Genomic DNA, 21706 nt, shown 5'->3' with positions numbered 1-21706 from the left:
ATAACTACTGCAGGGCAGAATAAAGAAAAAAGAATGAAAAGAACTGAGGACAGTCTCAGAGACCTCTGGGACAACATTAAACGCACCAACATTCAAATTACAGGGGTCCCAGAAGAAGAAGACAAAAAGAAAGGGTCTATGAAAATATTTGAAGAGATTATAGTTGAAAACTTCCCTAACATAGGAAAGGGAACAGTCAATCAAGTCCAGGAAGCACAGAGTCCCATACAGGATAAATCCAAGGAGAAACACACCAAGATACATATTAATCAAACTATCAAAAATTAAATACAAAGAAAAAATATTAAAAGCAGCAAGGGAAAAGCAACAAATAACATACAAGGGAATCCCCATAAGGTTAACAGCTAATCTTTCAGCAGAAACTCTGCAAGCCAGAAGGGACTGGCAGGACATATTTAAAGTGATGAAGGAGAAAAACCTACAACCAAGATTACTCTACCCAGCAAGGATCTCATTCAGATTTGATGGAGAAATTAAAACCTTTACAGACAAGCAAAAGTTAAGAAAATTCAGCACCACCAAACCAGCCTTACAACAAATGCTAAAGGAACTTCTCTAGGCAGGAAACACAAGAGAAGGAAAACACCTAAAACAACAAACCCAAAACAATTAAGAAAATGGTAATAGGAACATACATATCGATAATTACCTTAAATGTAAATGGATTAAATGCTCCAACCAAAAGACACAGACTGACTGAATAGATACAAAAACAAGACCTGTATATAGGCTGTCTACAAGAGACCCACTTCAGAACCAGGGACATATACAGACTGAAAGTGAAGGGATGGAAAAAGATATTCCATGCAAATGGAAATCAAAAGAAAGGTGGAGTAGCATCATGTCAGACAAAATAGACTTCAAAATAAAGACCATTACAAGAGACAAAGAAGGACACTACATAATGATCAACGGATCAATCCAAGAAGAAGATATAACAATTGTAAATATTTATGCACCCAACATAGGAGCATCTCAAAACATAAGACAAATGCTAAGAGCCATAAAAGGGGAAATCAACAGTAACACTGTAACAGTATGGGACTTTAACACCCCTCTTTCACCAATGGACAGATCATACAAAATGAAAATGAATAAGGAAACACAAGCTTTAAATGACACATTAGACAAGATGGACTTAATTGATATTTATAGGACATTCCATCCCAAAACAACAGAATACACTTTCTTCTCAAGTGCTCATCGAACATTCTCCAGGATAGATCATATCTTGGGTCACAAATCAAGCCTTGGTAAATTTAAGAAAATGGAAATCATATCAAGTATCTTTTCCGACCACAATGCTATGAGACTAGATATCAATTACAGGAAAAAACTATAAAAAATACAAACACATGGAGGCTGAACAATACATTACTAAATTACCAAGAGATCACTGAAGAAATCAAAGAGGAAATTTAAAAATACCTAGAAACAAATGACAATGAAACCACGACAACCCAAAACCTATGGGACGCAGCAAAAGCAGTTCTAAGAGGGAAGTTTACAGCAATACAATCCGACCTCAAGAAACAAGAAACATCTCAAATAAACAACCCAACCTTACACCTAAAGCAATTAGACAAACAAGAAAAAAAAAACCCCAAAGTTAGCAGAAGGAAAGAAATCATAAAGATCAGCTCAGAAATAAATGAGAAAGAAATGAAGGAAACAATAGCAAAGATCAATAAAACTAAAAGCTGGTTCTTTGAGAAGATAAACAAAATTGATTAACCATTAGCCAGACTCATGAAGAAAAAAAAAGAGAAGACTCAAATCAACAGAATTAGAAATGAAAAAGGAGAAGTAACAATGACACTGCAGAAATACAAAGGATCATGATGAGAGATTACTACAAGCACCTATATGCCAATAAAATGGACAACCTAGAAGAAATGGACAAATTCTTAGAAAAGCACAAACTTCTGAGACTGAACCAGGAAAAAATAGAAAATATAAACAGACCAATCACAAGCACTGAAATTGAAACTGTGATTAAAAATCTTCCAACAGGGCTTCCCTGGTGGCGCAGTGGTTGAGAGTCCGCCTGCCGATGCAGGGGACACGGGTTCGTGCCCCGGTCCGGGAAGATCCCACATGCTGCGGAGCAGCTAGGCCCGTGAGCCATGGCCGCTGAGCCTGCGCGTCCGGAGCCTGTGCTCCGCAACGGGAGAGGCCACAACAGTGAGAGGCCCGTGTACTGCAAAAAAAAAAAAAAAAAAAAAAAAAATCTTCCAACAAACAAAAGCACAGGACCAGATGGCTTCACAGGTGAATTCTATCGAACATTTAGAGAAGAGCTAACACCCATCCTTCTCAAACTCTTCCAAAATATAGCAGAGGGAAAGTTTTGGTAAAGTAGCAGGATACAAAATTAATGCACAGAAATCTCTGGCATTCCAATACACTAATGATGAAAAATCTGAAAGTGAAATCAAGAGAACACTCCCATTTACCACTGCAACAAAAAGAATAAAATATCTAGGAATAAACCTACCTAAGGAGATAAAAGACCTGTATGCAGAAAATTATAAGACACTGATGAAAGAAATTAAAGATGATACAAATAGATGGAGAGATATACCATGTTCTTGGATTGGAAGAATCAACATTGTGAAAATGACTCTACTACCCAAGGCAATCTACAGATTCAATGCAATCCCTATCAAACTACCACTGGCATTTTTCACAGAACTAGAACAAAAAATTTCACAATTTGTATGGAAACACAAAAGACCTCGAATAGCCAAAGCAATCTTGAGAACGAAAAACGGAGCTGGAGGAATCAGGCTGCCTGACTTCAGACTATACTACAAAGCTACAGTAATCAAGAGAGTATGGTACTGGCACAAAAACAGAAAGATCAATGGAACAGGATAGAAAGTCCAGAGATAAACCCACGCACATATGGTCACCTTGTCTTTGATAAAGGAGGCAGGAATGTACAGTGGAGAAAGGACAGCCTCTTCAATAAGTGGTGCTGGGAAAACTGGACAGGTACATGTAAAAGTATGAGATTAGATCACTCCCTAACACCATACACAAAAATAAGCTCAAAATGGATTAAAGACCTAAATGTAAGGCCAGAAACTATCAAACTCTTAGAGGAAAACACAGGCAGAACACTCCATGACATAAATCACAGCAAGATCCTTTTTGACCCACCTCCCAGAGAAATGGAAATAAAAACAAAGATAAACAAATGGGACCTAATGAAACTTAAAAGCTTTTGCACAGCAAAGGAAACCATAAACAAGACCAAAAGACAACCCTCAGAATGGGAGAAAATATTTGCAAATGAAGCAACTGACAAAGGATTAATCTCCAAAATTTATAAGCAGCTCATGCAGCTCAATAACAAAAAAAAACAACCCAATCCAAAAATGGGCAGAAGACCTAAATAGGCATTTCTCCAAAGAAGATATACAGACTGCCAACAAACACATGAAAGAATGCTCAACATCATTAATCATTAGAGAAATGCAAATCAAAACTACAATGAGGTACCATCTCACACCAGTCAGAATGGCCATCATCAAAAAATCTAGAAACAATAAATGCTGGAGAGGGTGTGGAGAAAAGGGAACACTCTTGCACTGCTGGTGGGAATGTGAATTGGTACAGCCACTATGGAGAACAGTATGGAGGTTCCTTAAAAAACTACAAATAGAACTACCATATGACCCAGCAATCCCACTACTGGGCATATACCCTGAGAAAACCATAATTCAAAAAGAGTCATGTACCAAAATGTTCATTGCAGCTCTATTTACAATAGCCCAGAGATGGAAACAACCTAAGTGTCCATCATTGGATGAATGGATAAAGAAGATGTGGCACATATATACAATGGAATATTATTCAACCATAAAAAGAAATGAAATTGAGCTATTTGTAATGAGGTGGATAGACCTAGAGTCTGTCATACAGAGTGAAGTAAGTCAGAAAGAGAAAGACAAATACCATATGCTAACACATATATATGGAATTTAAGAAAAAAATGTCATGAAGAACCTAGGGGTAAGACAGGAATAAAGACACAGACCTACTAGAGAATGGACTTGAGGATATGCGGAGGGGGAAAGGTAAGCTGTGACAAAGCGAGAGAGAGGCATGGACATATATACACTACCAAACATAAGGTAGATAGCTAGTGGGAAGCAGCTGCATAGCACAGGGAGATCAGCTCGGTGCTTTGTGACTGCCTGGAGGGGTGGATAGGGAGGGTGGGAGGGAGGGAGACGCAAGAGGGAACATATGGGAACATATGTATATGTATAACTGATTCACTTTGTTATAAAGCAGAAACTAACACACCATTGTAAAGCAATTATACTCCAATAAAGATGTTAAAAAAAAAAAAAAAAGCACTAAAAATGTAATCAAGCAGGACCCTATGGGGCCTTCCCAGGACAGAAACCACCCCTCCCACACACCATGTCCTCCACCTGCCTCTTATTTGTAGAAAAACTTTAGCCTCCTAGGCCTTCTGAGAGTTCCAAAGAGCAAATTTAATCAGAGAAGTGAGAAAATGCAGAAACAAAGGAAAACAGTCAAGCAAGACAAAATAATAATAGCTTAGCCATTAAACAAAGTCAAGGACCTTTAGTTCCTCCTCAAGGGAAACAGGTACTATTCTGAGCCACATCCTTTGAGCTGTTTTGCAGATACTGAAACCCCCACCAGGTGGAAGAAGTTAACTGCATGGGTGACCACAAGCCTGTAGACCCCCGACCAGTTGGAACCAGAAGGCTGAGGATGTTGACTCCCTATTACCTCATCAACAACCAGTCAGATGAGCGTCCACGAGCTGATCAGGCACCCCACAACTCTCCCTCACCCTGTCTTTAAAAACCTGTCTTTAAAAGCCTTTAAAGGCTTTCAAGGAGTTTGGGCTTTTTGAGCATTAGCTGCCTGGACTCCTTGCTTGGCGCCTGCAATAAACCCTGCACTTTTCTTCACCACAACCAGTGTCAGTGGATTGGCTTTACTGCACATGGGTGAGCAGACCCAAGTTTGGTTCAGTAACAAACATATAAAAGAAAAGCTAAGAAAAGAACAATATTAAATTTGAGTTGAAATATCATTTCATGTATGACAGTTAAAAAAATTACCAAAAAAACAAAGAATAGGCAGAAAGAGACATTTCCAAATAGACATTTTTCCAAAGAAGACATACAGATGTGCAACAGGCACATGAAAAAATGTTCAACATTGCTAATTATTAGAGAAATGCAAGTCAAAACTACAATGAGGTACCACCTCACGCCGGTCAGAATGGCAATCATTAAAAAGTCTACAAATAACAAATGCTGGAGAGGGTGTGGAGAAAAGGGAACCCTCCTACACTGTTAATGGGAATGTAAGTTGATGCAGCCACTACAGAGAACAGTATGGAGGTTCCTTCAATAACTAAAAATAGAATTACCATATGATAGAGCAATCCCACTCCTGGGCATATATCTGAACAAAACTATAATTCAAAAAGATACATGAGGGGCTTCCCTGGTGGCGCAGTGGTTGAGAGTCCGCCTGCCGATGCAGGGGACACGGGTTCATGCCCCAGTCCGGGAAGATCCCACGTGCCACTGAGCAGCTGGGCCCGTGAGCCATGGCCGCTGAGCCTGCGTGTCCGGAGCCTGTGCTCCGCAACGGGAGAGGCCACAGCACTGAGAGGCCCGCATAACGCAAAAAAAAAAAAAAAAAAAAGATACATGCATCCCTATGTTCATAGCAGACTATTCAAATAGCCAAGACATGGAAACAACCTAAATGTCCACTGACAGATGAATGGATAAAGAAGATGTGGTACATATATACAATGAGATATTACTCCAGTGGAATATAACCTATAATGGGGAAGAATCTTAAAAAGAATATAAATAAATAAATAAATACATACATACATACATACATACATACATATATATATATATATATTATATATATATACACGAATCACTTTGCTGTACACCCGGAACTAACACAACATTGTAAATCAACTATACTTCAATAAAATAAATAAATAATACATTTCCAGCTATAACCACTGAAAAGACTTAGAAGCAATGACAGACATCCCAGTAGCAATGAGCACACTTAGAATCCAAATCCTATTTTCTAAAAACATTCCTCACTACAAGAATCAGTTCCTTGGAGAAATGATTCTTGGTCTAGTGCAGGGAAAGAACAAGATGAATGGCTTGGAACACCTTGTGCCAGAAAGCAAATAAATGCCCCAAAACTAAGGAAGTCATGTCAAGTAATACAGGAGCCAATTTACCAAAGGCTCCCACTGGCCAAATTTTGGACAACTGATTGTTAAAAAAATAAAACTGATTATAATTAACTTTGACACTTTAAATAAATAAAATCCGTAAGTCTCACAAGAATGAGAAGACAAACCACAGACTAAGAGGAAACATTTGCAAAACACATATATAATAAAAGACCTGTTATCCTAAATATATATAAAATGCTCTTAGAACTCAACAATAAGAATATGAACAGTCCAAGTAAAAAATGGGCAAAAGCCCTGAAAAAACACATCACCAAATAAGACACACAGATGTCAAATAAACCTATGAAAAGATGCTCCACAACATATGTCATCAGGGAAATGCAAATTAAAACAAGATACCGTTGCATACCTATTAGAACTGTCAGAACACTGACAGCAGCAAATGCTCGTGAGGATGTGGAGCAACAGGAACTCTTGTTCATTGCTGGTGGGAATGCAAAACGGTGCAGCCACTTTGGAGCACCATTTCACAGTTTCTTACAAAACTAAACATACTCTTACCATATGATCTAACAAATGCACTCATTGGTATTTCTCAAATGAAATGAAAACTTACATCCACACAAAAACCTGCACTTGGATGTTTATAGTGGATTTATTCACAATTGCCAAAACTTGAAAGCAACCAAGATGTCCTTCAGTAGGTGAACAGGTAAACAGACTGTGGTGCATCCAGATGATGAAATATGATTCAGCACTAAAAAGCCCTGAAAAGACATGGAGGAACTTTAACTGCTTATTTCTAAGTGAAAGAAGCCAATCTGAAAGCTGCAATATGTACGATCCCAACTCTATGACATTCTGGAAAAGGCAAAACCATGGAGACAGTAAAAGGTCAGTGATTGCCAGAGGTTATGGAGGAGGAAGGGATGAACAGGTCAAGCACAGAGGATTTCTAGGAATCTTCAGGGTTAAGAGTGAACCCTGAACTATAGTCTCTGAGTGATAATGATGTGTCAATTGTAACAAATGTGCTACTCTGGCAGGAGACTCCATAGGCGGGGAGGCTGTGCATCTGCAGGAGAGGGGGTATACAGGAACTATTTGTACTTTCTGCTCAGTTCTGCCTTGAACCTAAAACTGCTCTAAAAAATAAAATCTATTTAAAAGGAAAAAAAAATCCACGAGTCCACTGTGACATGAAGAGAGAGAGATAAGGAGAAAAGAGGCAGGGTAATAAAAGGAAAAGTCCTCTTTATAGAACAATCTCAGAGAATAATAAGGACAAGTGATAAAATCAGAACCTCACTAATGTACCAATGGCTCAGGTGAGAGCATCAGTGTATACCACTGGCTGAGAGGTTGCTGGGCAGCACCCAAGCCACCACCATTCAGACTCCCTGAGTCCACTGAACCTCAAGCAAGATCAATGAAAAGACCGCCACACCTATTCACAGCAGTCAAACCACAGGACAAAGACAAGGAAGGAGGCTGAAAGCTAACCAGGCAAAGGCAGATTTACCTACAAGGAACAGCTGAACCAAAAGGTAACCTCTCACCATAATAAGAGAAGCCAGAATATTATGGGAAAATATCATAAAATATTGAAAGACAATAAAAAATGGGTGCATTTAATATATGTAAATTATACCTCAATAAAGTTACTTAAGAAATTAGAAAAAGTAAAAAAAGGAAAGTCTAAGATGAAACAATGATGAATAAAATGATATATATCTGAGGAAAGCTAAACACACTGATCATATTAAAAAAAACTGTGGGAGCTTGAAAACAGAGCTGCACGTAACTTGGATTTTCTAACTCACGTGTCAAGCACTACCCAAGCCCCCGACACGTGGAGGTCCTGGCACAGCCCTGACGCTGGCACTGGAGAGACGGGGGAGGCAGAATCCGAACACACAGAAGTGAAATGTCTGGCAGGAAATCTATTCTGAAGGCACAGAATACAGCCACCTCACTGCAAGGTACTGTTCACTAGGAGTGTAAGACAATGAATACCTTGACACTTTCTGTATGTTTATGTTACACAACTAACAACTGAAAGAAGAGAAATACCATGTCTGTGTGTGTCTAGGGCCTATAAGAGAGCAGCTTTCCCAGCAACCCAGTGCTGGTTACTATGATGAGGTGGAATCTATATTCTGTTTGTTGTCCCAATATATAAATGGTATTTATGAGCTGTAGCAAAATGAGCACAGTAAAAAGTCTTAATATGGTATAATATTTAGAAAATTAAAGACTCTAACTACCACTTGTAACCTAAAATTGTCCTGAAGGGAAAATAAGTATGTTCTAGGTTTCAAAGAGCCAGCTAAATGAAAAAACGTCTGGATTATAATGGGAGACTGCTTAGAATCGGGAATATATCTTTACAGTAAATGGAAACAAAGGCAAAGAAAGGCTTTCAACAGTTTCTCCTAATGTGGTCCTTTAAGTTTTACCTTAGAACTGTGAGTGACTTGACTGACATGACTTCCTTTTTTTTTTTTTTAAAGATTTTTATTAGCTTTTGGTTTTATCTTTCTACTTATTTATTTATTTATTTATTTATTTTTGCCTGTGTTGGGTCTTTGTTGCTGCACGTGGGCTTTCTCTAGTTGCAGTGAGCGGGGGCTACTCTTCGTTGCGGTGCGCGGGCTTCTCATTGCGGTGGCTTCTCTTGCTGCGGAGCATGGGCTCTAGGCACCCGGACTTCAGTAGTTGTGGCACATGGGCTCAGTAGTTGTGGCTTGCAGGCTTTAGAGCACAGGCTCAGTAGTTGTGGCACACGGGCTTAGTTGCTCCACGCCATGTGAAATCTTCCTGGACCAGGGCTCGAACCCATGTCCCCTGCATTGGCAGGCAGATTCCCAACCACCCCACACCACCAGGGAAGCCCTGACATGACTTCTGCGTGTCTGGAAAAACTATTCTATCTTCAGGCTGCAGTTTCTAGCTTTAAACACAGTCAGTCCTATACTGTTCTTAGCATGATTTTAACTACTTTAAAATAGAAGTTTCCAGTAAAAAAATTTGCAAGATACTGACATTATTTTAAAATATATACAGTGACTACTGAAACAGTATCTATAGTTACTATTATAAAAACAGTAAAAAGCTTCAAAACGAATAAAGATTTCTTAATTCTCAGATACATTCAAGTACACTGCCAAGTGGAGCATCTCTTACCCACTCTCCTTCATGTCCAAGCCATCAAACATCTGAATGAGGGAGACAGCGACTTCATAGATGTCCTTGGTTATCACTGGCTCCTCCAAGAGGTGAGGAGAAAGCTAGAAAGAGGAAGAGGAAAAGCCAAAACAGGATCACCAAGGAAACTCTGGGGTCGGATGGGTGACCCGCGAGTTTACCACCATAACAAATACCCCGAATAAACATGGCATCGTTTGCAGCCAGTATCTGGTGCCTGCTAAGCATCAAGCCCTTCTCAAGGCCCCGACACCCACGGCACACACGTCGCGGGAGCAACGGAGGAGTCAGGGTCCACACATACAGAAGTGAGACCTCTGGTGGGAAATCTATTCTGAGAACAAAGGAAAAGTTGCTCCCAATGCCGGTGGAGCCAGGAAGAGCTTCTGGTCAGAGCCAGTGCTCATGCCCTCGACCTCAGAGAGCCTGAGGACTGCAACAGCATCATGTGGAAAGTAGCCCTAAAAATCACAAGTACCAGGAAAAGGCAACAGCCCATCTGTATCTGCCGATTTACAGTAATAATATAACCATGTCATATTATAGCTATGAAGCTTTTTGAGGGGGTCCCTAGACTACTTTTAATTGTGTATTCAAACAAAGCCACATGGAGCCCAGTTCCTTTAAACTTGCCCTTCAGGTGCTTCTCTGGAACACTGGGGTTCAGCCACATCCACAGACTCCCTGGTGAGGTTAGAATTACCAGTCTGAGTTGAGAGTGTTCATAGGACCAAGGCCATCACTGCATCTCTCTCCAGAATATCCAGCATTAGGTTATGTCATTGTTGCCATAAAATCTGTTTTATAGCCATACTGAGTTTTTTCACCAAGAATAAGACAGCTTTTTTGTTTATTTAATAATTTTACTTATCAAGTACTGTATGAAAGACACAACATTTGATTTTGTGAAGAACAGATTAGAAGACTTCAGGAGAAACTCCTTTTCCAATTTTTACTTAAATTAAGTCAGCTAGTATTCAAATAATCCATGTTTCATTAAAATTAAAATTCTACTAATATAAGTATGACAAATTGACTCTTATTTAATCAATAATTTTGAATAAGCATTCTTGACGTTCAACCTTTAAATAATTTTCTACTTTACCCAAACAATAGCCAGTATTTACCATAACACAACCAGACAAAAAAGAAATAGAAGAAAAGGTATACTTTTCACAAACTCCAACAGTAGATCCAAACCCATCTAGAATTGTTTTCCTACAAACAAGCTGTAGGAAAAGCATGACATCAGTTCACAAGTGATTTCACTGAGTTCTAGAATCCAAGCCTAGAGAATATTTTTTGAACTCACTGCTAGGATACCAAACATAGCCCTGCTTTCTCCAAGCCAGCCTTGACACAGGTGACAAAGGACATACACTAGTCACAGCCCACCCATCCACTTGTTGAACCCACCCCTTCTGTTTGCAGAGAGGAAACCAGGAGGCGGCACAACAGACAAGCCTCCGCATTCCCGGAGAGCACGGTGTGGGCAGGCAGTGGAGTGAAGTGCACTGCAGAGGGCGTGCTCAGGCGGGAGCAGGACTGTGGAGGGAAGCGCTGCTATGCTGCTATTCACACAGGCGGGGCCAGGGTGGCTCCAGTCAGCCCACCCACCGGAGCCCAGTGTTCAGCAACCATGACATTTCTGTTCCAAGCTGAGGCCCTGGAGCCCTGCCTGTCTGCCTCCATCCCAGTCGGCCTCGCCCAGGCCAACCAGCCTGTCCGGGAAGCAACCCATCCCACAGCATCCTCCCAAATCCCCTTCAAATGGATTACAGCAAAACCAAGCAGAATTATAGAACAGTGATGCTCTAGGGTGGTGGAGCATGCTCCAAAAAGAACCCACGAGGAGGCCTGGGGAGTGGGCCATGCTCTGCTGCTGGACCAGGCTGCAGATCACGGGTGGCCACAATTTATCCCAGTGCACGATTACATTTGATGTCCTTTCCTACGGGCCGGTTTTGTGAGGGCTTTTTGGCAATTAAAAAAAAAAGTTGAAAATGAAGCATGAAAAGGGCTCTTCAAAGGACACTGAAAGTAACAGCCAGAGTTGGTAACAGAATGACCAGGAGGGCATCATGGGACCCAAGGGAAGGGTGAGTTTCAAGAAAACCAAAGTGGCCAACAGTGTCAAATATTAAAGACAGCTCAGGGGGTGTAGGGCCGACTGCTCTGGACTTCACGAGGCGGTTACTAGTGACACTGGGGGGTGCAGTCTTGGCTGAGAGGCGGCAGTGAGTGGGGGGAGGGTAGAGAAGTGGGCACTGGGAGTTCAAAGTCTAGCAAAAGCTATGAGAAACAGCGCACCTAACGTGGGTGTCTTTTAAGATGAAAGACACTCAGTGCTGTTTAACTGTGGACAAGATGCTAGGAAAGACACGGAGAGGAGGGCAGTGAAACAGACGAGGTCCCTAAGAGGTGGGAAGGGATGAGACAACCACAGGGTGGAGAGGCCGCTGCTCTGGAGGAGGACCTTCTCCCTCGCAACACGAGACAGCGTGCTGAGTAACCACATGATGGCACGACTAATCACGGTAATAAAACTGTGATTTTAACAAAGGCCCTCTGACTCCAAAAATTATAATAGAATCTACATAAAGCACCTTTTCTGTAAGGCTTAAAATTAATACAGAGTTAAATCTTGAGTATCGGTTCATTGAAACCCTAAGTGACACCGATCAGGACATACGGTAAACAGCGCTGGGGCCAGGTGTCCTCTAGCAGGTGAACACGATGCACCCATCCGCTGCCAGGGCCCACACGGGCTCAGGGCACGTGCCCAGGCCAGACCCCACTCCTCAGCACATCCACAAGGAACCAAACACAAAATACACATCAACAGAAGTCAATCAGACATTGGCCAGGTGAAAAGACTAGTAAAGCATTATTACTCTCATATTCCAAAATGGGTCAGACAAGGCACAATGGTTAAATGTTATAAATATGGGCCCTCTCCTGTGACAGACAATAAACAAACAAACTAACCTAATATATATATACATATATATGGAAAAAGAAAAGGAGGGCAGAGTAGCATTACAAGGGAGAAGCCTGGTAAACACCACCGGGGCCAGGAGACCAAGGCCACGTCACCAGCGATGAGCCGTGCTGCTGGTCATGATGTGATGGAACAACACTTCACCCCGGTGGTCTTCCTCCCCCAAACTCATAGCCCCGGTCTAATCATGAGAAAAACACCAGAAAAATTCCAGTAGTGGGGCATCCTACAAAATACCTGGCCGGTTCTCCTAAAAATCGTCAAGGTCATCAAAAATAAGAGAAGTCTGAGAAACTGTCACAGCCCAGGGGAACCTAAGGAGACATGACAGCTAAACACAATGTGGGATCCTAGAGCAGAAAAAGAACATTAGGGAAAACCAGTGAAATCCAAACAAACTCAAGTTCAGCTAATAGTAATGTACCAGTGTTAGTTTCTTAGTTCTGACAGGTTTGGGTTTTTTTTGAAGTGCTACAAAGTAAATGTTAACTGTAGATTCTAGGTGATGGACACATGGGTGTTCACTACAAAATTTCTTTCAACTTTTCTGTTTTGAAATACTGTCATTTTAAAAGCTGGGAGAGGACCTCCCTGGTGGCGCAGTGGTTAAGAACCCGCCTGCCAATGCAGGGGACACGGGTTTGAGCACTGGTCTGGGAAGATCCCACATGCCACGGGGCAACTAAGCCCGTGCACCACAACTACTGAACCTGCGCTCTAGAGCCCACGAGCTACAACTACTGAGCCTGTGTGCCACAACTACGGAAGCCCACGTGCCTAGAGCCCATGCTCTGCAACAAGAGAAGCCCGCGCACCACAATGGAGAGTAGCCCCGCTCGCCACAGCTAAAGCCCACGTGCAGCAACAAAGACCCAATGTAGCCAAAAATAAATAAACTAATTAATTAATTTTTTTAAAAAAATTAAAAGCTGGGAGAAAAAAAAAGAAGTGCTACATTCTAATGGCCATCACTGGCCTCCCTCTGACATAATTAGATTTGACAAAATACATCTTCTAATGAGGTGAACCCTAGTCAGCCAACTCATTGTAGTAGAGACTGTTTACTTTAACATTACAGATTTCTTTTTTTTTTTGGCCGAGCTGCGCGGCAGGCGGGATCTTAGTTCCCCAACCAGGGATCAAACCCATGTCCCCTACATTGGGAGCCCAGAGTCTTAACCACTGGACCGCCAGGGAAGTCCCTACAGATGTTTTTAATAAAAGTCAAACTCTTATACAGAGCAATTTGGCAACGTCCATCAAAATTCCAAATGCACACATCCTCTGACCCACTTCCAGGAAGGCACAACCTACACAGGGGTACTCGAAAGAGGTGTTTTACTCCCATCCCAGGGATGTCCTGAAACATTTTTGGTTGTCACAGGGGGTGGGGATGGGAAGGAGCCCTACTTGCATCTGGTGGGTCAAGGCCAGCAGAGCTATTAAATATCAAGCATCCTACAATGCACAGGACAGCCCCCGCCATACAGAATTACCTGGCCCAAAATATCAACTATGCTGAGGCTAAGAAACCCTGGCCTACGAGATATACCTTCACATGCACATAGCACTGTTTTCTTTTGTTTGTTTGTTTTTAATTTATTTATTTACTTATTTTTGGCTGTGTTGGGTCTTTGTTTCTGTGCAAGGGCTTTCTCTAGTTGTGGCAAAGTGGGGGCCACTCTTCGTCGCGGTGCGCGGGCCTCTCACTGTCGTGGCCTCTCTTGTTGCGGAGCACAGGCTCCAGACGCGCAGGCTCAGTAGTTGTGGCTCACGGGCCCAGTCGCTCTGCAGCATGTGGGATCTTCCCAGACCAGGGCTCGAACCCGTGTCCCCTGCATTAGCAGGCAGACTCCCAACCACTGCGCCACCAGGGAAGCCCTAGCACTGTTTTTAATAAGAAAAGATAAGAAACACTGGAGATTAGTTAAATAAAGAATAATCTTTACTACATGCACCCCAACGTTCATAGCAGCACTATTCACAATAGCCAAGGCATAGAAGCAACCTAAATGCCCATCGACAGATGAATGGATAAAGATACAGTACATATATACAATGGAATAATACTCAGCCATAGAAAAGAATGAAATAATGCCATTTGCAGCAACATGGATGAACCTAGAGATTATCATACTAAGTGAAGTAAGTCAGACAGAGAAAGACAAATACCATATTATATCTCTTACATGTGGAATCTAAAATATGATACAAATGAACTTATTTGCAAAAAGACTCAGAGACATAGAAAACAAACTTCTGGTTACCAAAGGGGAAAAGGGGTGGGGGAGAGATAAATTAGGAGTTTGGGATTAGCAGATACCAACGACTACCTATAAAATACATAAACAGTTAAGGTCCTACTGTATAGCACAGGGAACTATATTCAATACCCTGTAATAAACCATAATGGAAAAGAATATGAAAAAGAATATATACACACACACAATATATATAACCAAATCACTTTGCTGTACACCAGAAACTAACACAACATTGTAAATCAACCATACTTCAATTTAAAAAAAAGAATAATCTTTATATTTATATTCACATAAAAGAATGTTATGTAGCTCTAAAAAGGGAATGAAGAAACTATATGACATGTAAAAAATGTGAAAAGGTAAGTGAAAAAAAAAACCAAGATGCACATAGAACGCTATCACTCTGTAAAAAGGAGAAACAATATATCCATATTTGCTCAGAAATATGGAAAGATCCAGAGAAATTAATGACAATAATTTAGTGGGGGAACTGGGCAGACAAAGGACAGGAGCAGGAAGGAGATATTTTATACCTGCATACACTCTTCCATCTTCAAATCCTATAAATGTATTAGCCACGTGAAAACAACTGTAAATCAACTGCAACTTTTCATAAGAATATATTATCACACACTGTTCCCACAATGCAATCTTCCTTCAGTTTAGAGCAATACAACTTACATTAGAAAATTTAATTTAACAGAAATAAAATTACCTTCTACCCTCAGCTGAATCTACAATTCTGTAGCTGACCAAAAGCTGACATTTTATTCTTCAACATCAATAAAGTATAAAACCAGTTTGAATAATTTTCACCGGGATATACAGTGTGAGTGCTCATGATGCTCACAGTTTATGACAACAAACCCCGGAGTTTCCTTCCTCTTATTCTTCTCCAGTCCCATCCCACACCATCTCTCTGCTCCAATTTTAAGCTCCAAAAGAGCCTTGCAATCGTAGCTAATAAATGCAGGTTTGATCAAATACAAAAGTACATTCACTGTAAAAGAAACAATGCATTCCAACATACCCTGCTATGATGAATGTGCTCCAAATCATTAAGATAATACTCCTCAACTGCATAGGGCTTTCCTTCCACTTCAAAAATATAAGCAGGGTTCATCTTGTTCTGAACAGGAACAGCAAAGTAATCTGCAAACTCTTTACAGCTGATGGTGGCTGACATCAGGACTACCTACAGAGCAAGAGAAACCATTAAAACAGACAAAATGATGATGATAATAATAACTGAAATGAAATACTTTTACAATTCCAGGCTTGTCTTCTGTTTTAATAATTTTCAAAACTTTAACTGAATACTTCGATTTGATCTCCAGTGTAATTCAAATTATTACAGTTTAAAGAATGCTCAGAGATGCCAACTTTTAAATTTCTCTTCAATTGCTTTATCAAGTGAGAAACTACATTTCTCCAATAAAGCTAAATTACAACCATTAACCTAAAAGGACACTTTGCATCAGAAAGCTAACTTAAGGGCTTCCCTGGTGGTGCAGTGGTTAAGAATCTGCCTGCCAATGCATGGGACACGGGTTCGAGCCCTGGTCCGGGAAGATCCCACATGTCGTGGAGCAACTAAGCCCATGTGCCACAACTACTGAGCCTGCGCTCTAGAGCCCGCGAGCCACAGCTACTGAGCCCACATGCCACAACTACTGAAGCCTGCACGCCTAGAGCCCATGCTCCACAGCAAGAGAAGCCACTGCAATGAGAAGCCCGTGCACCGCAACGAAGAGTAGCCCCCGCTCGGCACAACTAGAGAAAGCCTGCATGCAGCAACGAAGACCCAACGCAACCAAAAATAAAATAAATAAAATAATTTATAAAAAAAAAAAAAACAAGCTACAGCTAAAAAAAAAAAAAAAAAAAACAGAAAGCTAACTTAAGACAGAATAAGCTACTAGATGATATGCTCCAGAAAAATAAGGGAGTAACAAGCACCAAAGAGAGGGCTTCCCTGGTGGTGCAGTGGTTAAGAATCCACCTGCCAATGCAGGGGACACAGGTTCGAGCCCTGGTCCAGGAAGATCCCACATGCCATGAAACAATTAAACCCATGCGCCACAACTACTGAGCCTGCACTCCAGAACCTGCAAGCCACAACTACTGAGCCCGTGAGCCACAACTACTGAAGCCCATGCACCTAGAGCCCGTGTTCCACAACAAGAGAAGCCACAGCAACGAGAAGCCAGCGCACCACAACGAAGGACAGCCCCCGCTCACCACAACTAGAGAAAGCCCGCACACAGCAACGAAGACCCAACGCAGCCAAAAATAAACAAATTTACTAAAAAAAAAAAAAAAAAAGAAAGGTCCAGATTCTGGGGACTTTCTTGGCAGTCCAGTGGTTAAGACTCCACGTTTCCTATGCAGGGGGCATGCGTTCAATCCCTGGTCAGGGAACTGAGATCCCACATGCCCCACGGCACAGCCAAAAAACAAAAGAAAAAGAAAGGTCTGAACTTGTTGAACAACCTTCAACATCATCTTTAAGATTCAGAAAAAGGAATGAAATAGCCAAATTCTCTCCTTCCTTTTATAGTCATCTCAAGCAATAAGACAACTTATTGCAAATTCCGGGTTCCATTTAGTCAGCATCCCCCAGGGGAGGCTGTGAGCCTCCTGAGGTTGATGCCCCACCCTGGGGCAGGGTGGGAACGTCTCCCTGAACGGACAGAGGGATGAAACACTTGAAGACAAAATCTGTTGTGATTTAGAGGCATCTGCTTTCCAATAACAGCGAGTCCTTCCACAGTTCCTTCATATTAATGAATGACATGCACCCAATCATTGCTGCTTCTGAAAGACTCCTACTTAGCATGGCTGGGTTGCCCTATGTCTAAACTGCATAATAATTATAAACCTTTTGCTATTTTGACCTAGTTCACTGCTTTGTCCTTTTTGTTCCAATAGAATGTAAGCAATGTTTACCACTGCCACGGACTTTCAGTTAGCTCCTAACTCAAGTCTCCTATAATAACAGTGCATATAACTATTCTCAAACTTCAATGTGACTCAGTGCGACTTTTAAAAGATGTAGTCATATACCTTCAGATTATGGTACCTATTCAACCAAAAGCAGTGCTCTAATACCCAGCATTTCATTAGAGTCAACTATTATCAGATCATTTTCTGCAGCCTGTAGAATATTCTACAATTTAATGCAACATAATAACCAAAAAGTACTCCATGGTCTGATCATAGGAGAACGCCCTTTAGCCAGCTTCCTAGCAAGATCTGGAGGACTACACAAGACGATGAACAACTAGTTTCTATTAAAATAAAGAGAAACAAAACTAGATAATAAATCTTAACCCTAAATGTTTCAGTTACTCATGAAATGAACTTTACCTTCACAAAACGTGAATTTGTTCTTAGAAGTTTGCGGACGACCAACAACAGGAAATCCATTTCTTCAGTTCGCTCGTGTACCTGCAAAATAGAAAGGGGGCACCCCCAACGTGGGAAGGCACATGTCACCGCTGAGTGACCGGAGGGAAAGGGGTTCAACAGTGCGCCTAGGGGCCTGGGGACTAAGTCTCTGCGCTAAATGCCGCTCCTCAGGAGACTATTACTCCTGGTTAAGAGGAAGCAAAGAACGGCGGCCCACAAACCAGAGAGCACACGAGGGGCGTGTGTGTCACTGTCCCCCCCAGCCCCCGTGCTTCTCTGTAGGGCCGCACAGGCATCTGGACAGAGGAATGTTTAGCGCTCTCGGCCCTGCCCACTGTGACAACACAAAGCATCCCACCACCGAGAAGCAGCAGACCAGCCTCCCTCTGCCGCTCCCGGCCCACAGCACCCCTCTGCATGGGCGTATTTACACTACTACTTCAGCAAGGGAGTGCAGGGCGGTGGCTATGCCTGGGCAGCAGTGCTCCCTGCCTGGCAGGCTGGAGCTCACAGGGTGGGCTCCGGAAGAGCTGGCTCAGTCAGGAACAGGTAGCGCAGGGCTGGGTGAGGAGCTGAGGGCAACAGGAAGCCCCACAGTAGCACCCGGGGAAATGGGGCTGCAGGGTCCCCCGGGGGCCTGCTGCTCAGACAGCGCCCTCCAGGCCGAGTCCCCGAGGGCCTGCCCCGAACCAGCCAACAACCAGGGCTAAGTCACGTGTGGCCGTTTCTCTACACTTAGTCGGGCTCCCCAAGGCACAAGGGGACAGCAGATTCTACTCTGGGACATTCCTCTGCCCAAGTGGAGAGATTAGCTACTGAGTCTGAAAGAGGGCGCTCCCTTCTCCTCCAGGCAAAAGGCTCCATGGTTTATTCTCTAGCCGGCTCCTTCCCGGCCGCACTTCCCACTGAAGCAGGTATGGACAAAAGTAGTACAGAGAAAAGAAAAAAAAACACAGCAGCTGAAAAGCATTTAACATTCCTGCCTAACCGCTGGAAACCCTAACAGACACCTTATTAATCTAACTCTCATTTCGTTCTCTCACCAAACCCCAGAGCACTTCCTCAACACAAACATCCTGCCTCGCGTACTTAACAAAGAAAAATAAAGGCTGTGCTCAGGCAAGAGCCCCAAAGTGACCTCTCCTTAGCGCTGAGACGCCCCTGGCCTCCACACCACCACTACAGCCTCCAGAGCTCTGACTTCACACAAGCCGGCTTCTCCCAGTTGCTGGAGGCCGGGCTGCCTCCCCCTCCTGCCCTGAGGACCCCACTCACCCCTATATCCCAGGAGGCCCACAGTCCTCTCCCGGGCCCAGGCCCTTCTCCGTTGCCCATAATTACACATATCTCAGTAGATAAGTGTCTCCCCAGCAGAGTGGCTGAGAGCAGAAACTACAACTCCTGCATCTTTATAACCTCAGCACCTAATGAGGCAGATACTCAAAAAATGTTTACTAAACGAATGATTCACCTGAAGCTAGTTTATTCTTTTTCAAGAGCTAAGAAGTTAAGGACATGATCATTCCATTTTCAACTGCCTGGCCACCTTCAACTTCTCAGATTTCTTTTGGAATTCAAATCATCCTGCACAATAGGAACAATATTCTTTGTAAAACTGAAACTTCAGGTCTATCCAACCCACTAATTCTTTAAGCAAATAGTTATTACAACACCTACGAGGAGCTGGGGACACGGTGGTAGAGTAGGAAGCTGCTCGTGTAACCAAGTGACGAGACACTCCCCTGCAGGACAAGCGCGTGCACAGTGTAGCTGACTTGTGTTCTGCTACCATCACACAGCTTCAGGAAAGAATGCACCCAGTAACGCAGTGTGCATGGGCATGTCCATGTCACTCAGGCGTGTGTGTGCAAAGATACCTCCTAACACTGTCAGAAAGTTGCTGCATCTACAGAAATAAATGGAGGCATGAGAAGCAGAGGTCTGGAGTGAACTACCCCACAACACCATGCTATCTGGAGGCCTCAGTAAAAGGCTCAACAACGAACAGTAACTACTGTGGACTGTATAATACCACCTTTGGGCATACTGCCTAAGTCTGAATTTCATCACTACCAAAAGACACTCAAAACTGCCAAAAGTCATGAAGAAAAATTATGAACCATACTGTACATCACACTGTATTGCAAAGAATAACAACCTTTTACTCTCCCAAACAACCAACAGTAATTTAAAACCAAGTAAATGTACACAAGCTAGTAAATGCACCCACTCAGCTTTACCTGCAGTATCGATGGGAGAAATTTTCACATATTGAGGTATGGGGAAGTCATTCTGGCTTATACTTGACATGCTTGGACTTTATGCTAATTAGAACAGCCTTGTTTTGTGGCCTGTCACACAGGCATTGTGCATCTGCTTTAACCATTAAAGAAGAGAATGCACTTAAACATAAAAATGGAGTAACTATGGTTCAGGCATCCAAAATGGAGCCGGGTGGCCCTTGTGGATGTGGTTTCAGACACGTTCCTCCATCACTTGGAACCTGAATTTTCTGAACTGATACAGACTCAAGGACACCTCCAGCCATTCTCAAAACAGTATCTGCCAGCAGCTGCCAACTGCAACCTTACGGTCTCAAGGTCTCTGCTTATAACTATGCAACCATTCCAGACCCCGACCAAACCCTGTTTAACTAGCACCCTTACTTCTCTCCGGCTCCAATCCTAATTCTCAACAAACAACTTGTATTTTTCAGTTTTTGCCTTTATAAGCCCCCCATTTTGTAGTCCAGCAGAACACAATTCAAGTGCTTCTTTAATCAGTGTGTCCCAGGCTATAGTCCTCAGTTTGGCTCAAATAACACTCTTTTCTATTCCTATTATAGATTGTTTACTGATTATTTCCATCGACAGGATATTTTGGTATTATACTGATCACACAACACATCAAGAGAATGGAGAGACCTTTCCCTAAAGGGCTGCTCAGAGGGTTTCATTCCAGCCTCTATCGGGTACTCCAGCCCCACCTCACAGTCTCCCACAAATCCTATTTATTTGCTGATGTTTCTAACGCCACAAGAAATAAGTAAAGCTTCTCAAGGCATAATTACTGATGAGGTTTAAAACTCAAGAGTTTGGGGTAGAGGCATTTCCAAAGCTCCTGGGAAAACTGTTTGAACACAGCATCTCTCCACCTCAAAAGACTCTATAAACAAAATCGGGAATTCCCTGGTGGTCCAGTGGTTAGGACTTGGCGCTTTCACTGCAGAGGGTGCAGGTTCAATCCCTGGTCAGGGAACTAAGATCCCACAAGCCGCGTGGCGCGGCCTAAACAGAACAGAATAGAATCAAATCAAAATCAATTAAATATTCCATCCTTACTGAAAAAAGTCGAGAAAGCTAAGACTGGCACAAAGACAGGGTTCACAATACTTTATTAGAGATTTTTTTAGAAAAGTGAATAGATCAATATCATCTATTTACTTTATTCATTTTCTTAAAAGATATTATTGTCCTTGTTTTACTAGATGGAAAGTATCTGCAAGGCACTAAAAATACCTACAGACAATTAAAGTTCTTTTAATTGTCTGATGTGGCTAAC

At 42.2% G+C, this 21706-nt stretch overlaps 1 protein-coding gene across 1 annotated transcript in view; it reads right to left on the bottom strand.

The window, feature by feature from the left end:
* The window catches only part of TDRD9 (tudor domain containing 9), a gene marked incomplete at its 5' end in the record, with an annotated part of 108532 nt that overhangs the window by 55470 nt on the left and 31356 nt on the right, over positions 1–21706 (bottom strand). The window contains 3 exons of the mRNA XM_079698870.1: positions 9449–9552; positions 15765–15929; positions 18104–18184. Coding sequence (XP_079554996.1) covers positions 9449–9552; positions 15765–15929; positions 18104–18184 — 350 coding nt within the window. The remainder of the gene's footprint in view (positions 1–9448; positions 9553–15764; positions 15930–18103; positions 18185–21706) is intronic.

Source organism: Hyperoodon ampullatus (genome assembly GCF_949752795.1).
Source record: "Hyperoodon ampullatus genome assembly, chromosome: 3".
Taxonomy (NCBI): domain Eukaryota; kingdom Metazoa; phylum Chordata; class Mammalia; order Artiodactyla; family Ziphiidae; genus Hyperoodon; species Hyperoodon ampullatus.
This window is presented reverse-complemented; position numbering and strand designations above follow the sequence as displayed.